The sequence below is a fragment of the Myxine glutinosa genome, chromosome 1 (assembly GCF_964187855.1).
Source record: "Myxine glutinosa chromosome 1, kmMyxGlut1.1, whole genome shotgun sequence".
Lineage (NCBI taxonomy): Eukaryota > Metazoa > Chordata > Myxini > Myxiniformes > Myxinidae > Myxine > Myxine glutinosa.
Window position 1 is genome coordinate 279630222 of NC_136261.1, and position 6000 is coordinate 279636221.

The 6000-nt window shown below is 43.5% G+C and overlaps 1 protein-coding gene across 1 annotated transcript in view; it reads right to left on the reverse strand.

The window, feature by feature from the left end:
• Positions 1-6000, reverse strand: part of LOC137438016 (fibroblast growth factor receptor 2) — a 150340-nt gene that overhangs the window by 80816 nt on the left and 63524 nt on the right. The window contains exon 2 of the mRNA XM_068132870.2: positions 4456-4665. Coding sequence (XP_067988971.1) covers positions 4456-4603 — 148 coding nt within the window. The 5' untranslated portion in view covers positions 4604-4665. The remainder of the gene's footprint in view (positions 1-4455; positions 4666-6000) is intronic.

Consider the following 6000-nt stretch of genomic DNA (forward strand, 5'->3'; position numbering starts at 1 on the left):
AACTCGGGGCATGTTTCGTGGAGTTGCGTCATCTGTGCATAGTACACTGGTAGATATCTAGCATAGTTCACCTTGTTCATTGCGAAACACCAAGGGATCACTCTTCTGACACAAGCCAAGTGAAGCATCCAGTCGCCTTCTCTATCCGCACGAATCAACCCCAGCAGGGTCTCTACCATATCAATATACATCATCCAGAAGCGAGCCAGGTCTCCATGTTTGGTTCGCAGAAAATGTAGGTATTTCGCGAACATGTCAAAGCTCTGTACACATGAATCATCATCGAGAGCAGCAGCGAGAGTCTCGTGGCAAACATCCTCCTTGATGCTGCGAATTTTGAGGTCAGTGCTTCGAATCTGGGGTTCCTTGTCAGGATGATTGCTTTCTATCCACACCTGGAAGCCCTTCCAAATGATGCGCATTAGTGCCTCGTACATCAACTTGTGGAGTCGCACAGCACGGTTGTATTGCTTGCCTTCCAGAACCCTGTTGATGGAACCTTCAGCGATTACTCCTGACTCAACAGCTACATCCCGAAGGCCTGCATCTCCAAACATTTTCCCAATGCTCGACATGAAGTTACAGATGGTATGGAAGTTCCCCATCATGAGCACGATTCTTCCATATCGATCGACATCTTTCCATGCTATTTCGGTCGCCTTAGCAAATAGTGCCTGGTCTAGCACCACCGGTATACGCTCAAGCTGAAGTGATGACATGATGTTCAGAGCTTCTCTGAGGATTTCTTGCACTGTTGCCATATCTGTGGCAGGCGCGTTTATAGTCGGCAGGTAGCCAACTACATCTTCCGTCACCTGAACACGATCTCTAGTCATGATGTTGAAACCAGTCCACGAACTGATTGTCTGGTCGCATGGTTCCAGCATGCGAGTCATAATCCATACGTGATTTCGGCGCTGCGCAAGGGATGTTGCGCCTGCAAGAGTGTCAGAAAGATCTGCAGGCTTGATTGCAGGTGGGCCCTCTCGTTTCCCACCGCTGTATATTGGAACTAAATCGCTGGATGACGGGATAGATCGCTTCTTATCTGCTTTGGATACTGCCGATGGAGGTTGGGGCGGCAAACACGACTGCGACTTCGGTTGGACGATGATACCGTTGACGCGATGCGATGTTCCGCCACCACTCAGCGATTCCTCTAGCCTGTCGATGTTATCGAATGCTAATACAGTCGGGACCGAAGGGTGCACATGTGACGGAAGTGGTACTGTATCTTTCTCCACACTTGCTAATTTGTCTATGCATAGCGCTGTCTCGATTTCTTCCAGAACTGTGTACGAACATCCGTGCCCGAGTCGATTCAATATTCTGATGACCTCTGTATTACCGGTGAGCGTTTTCATGACCCACGGAAGTAGGACATGCTTCGATGTTCTGATGGTACAGCATTGATGATATCTTGAGCCATCGACCATACCAGTGTGTCGGCACGCGCAGAGCTACCCCCACTCCCGCAAATCAAAGTATGCAGAAATACACGAAGAGAATCTGGTATCTTCACGTAATCTGAAGTGAGTTCTGCTGGCTGAGGCGGCCAACGTTCATTGTAATGAGCATCTTTGATCTGGTGTCGCAGTGAAGTAGCTGCACGCACAATGTTACTTTCACCGTCCGTTCGTTCAAATGCTTTCACTTCTGCTTTCAGGTTTACGCACTCTGCAGCAATCTCTCGCTTTGTCAGATTATCGGGCATCAAGTATACACGGTGTTTCACATTGAAGAAGATGAGCGATTCTCCAAACTCTCTTTGTAATGTGCGCTGCAGATTCTTCTTGATGGAGTCACGAACATCAACTGAAAATGTATCTGAAGACAGGATATCTGTTGCAACATCAACTATTGGAACAATCCTCGGGTTCAAGAACAAGTCAGTGCGAATGAAATTGAATATACATCGTATCATTTCTTTTTTCTCGATATTATCTTCAATGTCAGTTTCTACTTGAGGTTTTTGGGGCCGTGTGTAGTTTCTATAGCAGGAGAAGTGGTAGTGAGCCTCAGCTGCAACCATATCTCGTGTAGTCAATGCCAAAACTCTCTCATCATTGCGAGCTGTCGCAGCATCTCTTATTGTCTTATCTGCTCGAAGTTCAACAGCCAAGACAACTGTTTCACGGGTACGACTGCCTTTTATGAATTTTGAAGCACGCTGGCAAAAAATGCATTTATCATCGTAGACCGTTGAAGTTGATCCTGTCTCTTCCCGTGATGATCGCCGTCGCACCGCATCGCCAGTATCAACTGAAGAACTTCTAGCTGCATTGGTCAAAGTAGCTAGGTGGTTTTTGTGAGTGAAGTCTGATCTACAAGCCCTATGGTATAATATTGGAATATTAGGAAGTTCAACTGCGCCTTCTTGGACTAGCTTTAGAATTGGATAAAAGTTTCTAACTGCGGCTGCGTCACACAATGTCTTCCAAGAACTGTTGCCCGCTGCCTTGCTTAGTTCAGAGAGTGGCGACTTCTTGCTGCACAGGATGCACGTTCCGGACTCAGGTTCAATCTTCGCCCGTTTCGCCTCGACACCGGCCATCTCAGCTGAAAGAACAAAAAGACTGACGTTAGATTACTCCGATATCCGAAAAGCTCGCCAGCTTACATAGACATACTCATCCAAGTCAGTGAACATGTTAGATGGCGCCACAATACAACTCTATAATAGAGTTGTATGTGGCGCCATCTAAAATGTTCACTTTTAGTTCTTAAGCCACCCACCCCCCCCCCCCCCCCCCTCAGAAATTAATCAGGTCACCGCAACAAATCTCAGACTGAGATATAGAATATAGAATATAGATATAGAATAGACCGACGTCACTTTCGGCACTGGGTTCTGTGGGTTGATTATCGGCGGGAAATTCCAACTGACATAGTTTCGGTTTGTGGAAAGTGCATGCCTTTTCATATATTTTTTGTGTAAACTCGTGGTGGATGATATGCTTTAGTTTTTGAGTTATTTTTATAGACAGATAAACGGTGTAGCACAATGCATAATTTGGAAAATCATACCAGTGTTGTTTCACTAAAAAAAGTACAAGTCTAATAATAAAATATTGAAAAATATATGATTTTTTTTCGATAATTGATTTTTATAATAATTAATCTAAAACAAAATGCTTCATATTATTTTTTATTTAGACGGTACACATCGGACGTATATTTAGTCGTCAACCGCACATCGATAGCTAGTATAGAAGTCCAGATACACGTGCAACAATGTACCCCACCAAATGGGCATTTTCGAGCTGGGTGGTTTCAAATATGGCGTCCATCCGGGCACTAAGCTACCGTTCTCAGATGTCCATCACACCTTTTCTGACACTTGAGACATTGGTCTAATGGAAAATCATAATGAGAATTACTCCCCCCGCCGGAGCATTCACTTCAAAATATGGCCGGTTGGCTCAAGGACTACATACAGTCCAGTAAGCATGTCAACAGAAAATGAATAGTCATTGTAACTGGCATTAAATAGTTTTCATTTAAAAAACAATTCAAACGATTTAAGGAAATCAAAACAGTTTCGTACTTTCAAAAATATATTGCAACAAAATGGCCAAATTTGCAACAAAATGAAAAAAAACAAACATTGGAATACCATTTCTCTTGTACCTATGGGTACCAAAGTAAGGTATCTGATGACCAGAGTACCACCGTACACAATGGCTTGTTTATCCTGGGTAAAGATACTGTGTAATTCTGAGCAATTTGCCATCCACCAAACCAAAGGTAATATGTGAGAAATACCAAAAGGAAATTCTGAATTTGGAAAAAAAGAACATTATTTTTGGATAATGAAAATGCAACACGATTAAATACATAGTGGTATGGCTTTATGTGGACAATCAAGGAAGATAACATTCACATCCTTCTCCAGAAAAACACCATATTTGATAACTGCGCCGGAATGCTGGTCAGCAAGGTTGGAATCAACGTGGATGACAATTCAGAACTGAAGGCTCTTACGAACATAGGCACTCTTAAGATTGCATTGGTGCAACACAACCTTTAAATGATTTGACTCAAATTCCAGGTTGATTTACATCAAGCATCAAGCACCAGGTTTTATTTTATTTTAATCTGCCTTGCTCCTCACCGTTCTTGAGGCTAGAATTTCACACCGAAGCTAGGTCCCACCAAACACAACACAGCCCCAGCCCTTAACTCCCCACCATTAACCACAACAAGCCAATCCGGATTTCCTGGCACGCGACACCCATCAGCTCATTTCCTGCCCCAAGGCACTGGCTGTGCAAGCACAGCCCCCACCTCAGCATTTTAACCTGAAGCAGTGGGATTGGCTCAGGGGAAAAAGCACTCTTCCAAACATTAAAAAAAAAAAAACTAGGGTTTGGGGTTCAAATTCAACTCAAGTTACGCATCACATTGTCACTGAGACAACGGAGACCAGGCAGATATTTGACACTTTGTGCTCACCTTGAGTGCCATCGGCACGTAGCTGCTCGGTAATAAAGGCCGATGGGGCCGAGAGTTTTGCAGCGATTGCAAACCCAACAAACACACAGCACATCACGAGGAGCCAAAGGTACGGGACACCGGGTACCCGAGCACAGCCAGGGGCCATGGCTCATGCTTGCTCTCTCCTCATCTGTCTCGCTTTTTAGTGCCTCACCCTTGCTGCTTGCCCTGTAAATGCAATAAAAGTGTCAGGGAAAGCTGCAGGGAGGTAGGAAGCCTCAGTCTCAGTTAGGCCTGGAATCTTCCCACAGATTGTTTTCACTGGAGAAAAATAAAACGACCTGGTAAAGGGTATAGGTATATCCGGTTGAATTACCATCTTTTTCTTTTCTCTGGAAACTATAAAACTTTGGTACCTAAAAATACTCCTCACTTGCCTGCGTCATAGTTTACTTTACTTACCTCACCGATGGCAATGGTAGCAATGACTCAGACTCAGAGTACAAGCAATGATAGGTCAGGCAATTGAAGGTGAGCGGTCTGTATCCCAGCCAGATATCCAAAAACCTCTCTCTCCATCTCCATTCTTTCACTGCTGTTCTTACCTCCACCGCCCCCTACCCTCTACATTATTCATGCTCCTCTCGCACATTTCACTCTGCCAATTATTATTATTTACTCTTCTTCTACTTTACTTCAAATTCTGATTCCATCCTATTTTGGATGTGAAGGATCCCACTATGGTTTTCGTAAGAGCAGGCCATTGTGTGTTGGCACACTATCCAATATCCAAATTCCTACCCTAACCTACATATCAGCAGCGCAGCCGCTTCACCACAAATTACTCAACCAGCAGTCACGTACTGTGGACAAATGAATAAATTTACATGCTCTTCACCTCTCCTGCTTTCTGTTTTACCAATGCCTCCTTCAATTCACTCCTCCCCCCCCCCCCCCCCCCCCCGTTCCTTGTCCAATCACTCCTCAGCCTCATCCTCAGACTACTTTCACCTGAAAACAAGTTGACACGAAAGATACAATTTCTTCATCACTTTGTGAATATAAATTTTCATCTCTCGGTCCTACAATTTATTTGCTACCAAGATATTTTTCACATCAAAATGAACTTTTTAAAATATAGCTTGGTGATACAGCAGAACATAAGAAAACATTTTAAAAATCCATCCCAACTTGACTTTGAACACATTTCAAAATGATGTCAATTGTGTATTCGTGACAAATTACCAACCACACCCACCCCACCCCCATAATGATTGCATCAACAATTCACCTTTAACAACCAAAGACAACATTTAAAATCACCCCAACAAGGAGGCCTAATTCTGATCAGTGCTTCCAAGCAAATAAAATAAAAGGGGCATAAGGAAGAAAAATAAAGATTAAAGGAGGTTCATAAAAAAATAAGAATTTAAAAAATAATTATTGTTACGTTTGTGGGCGATAGGGATATTTTAGTCCAGGTAGATTGCATAGGAAGTGTGCTCCGACTGTCGTGATGAAGAAGAAATCTCGATGTATCATAAGAAGGAAATTTGTGTAGAC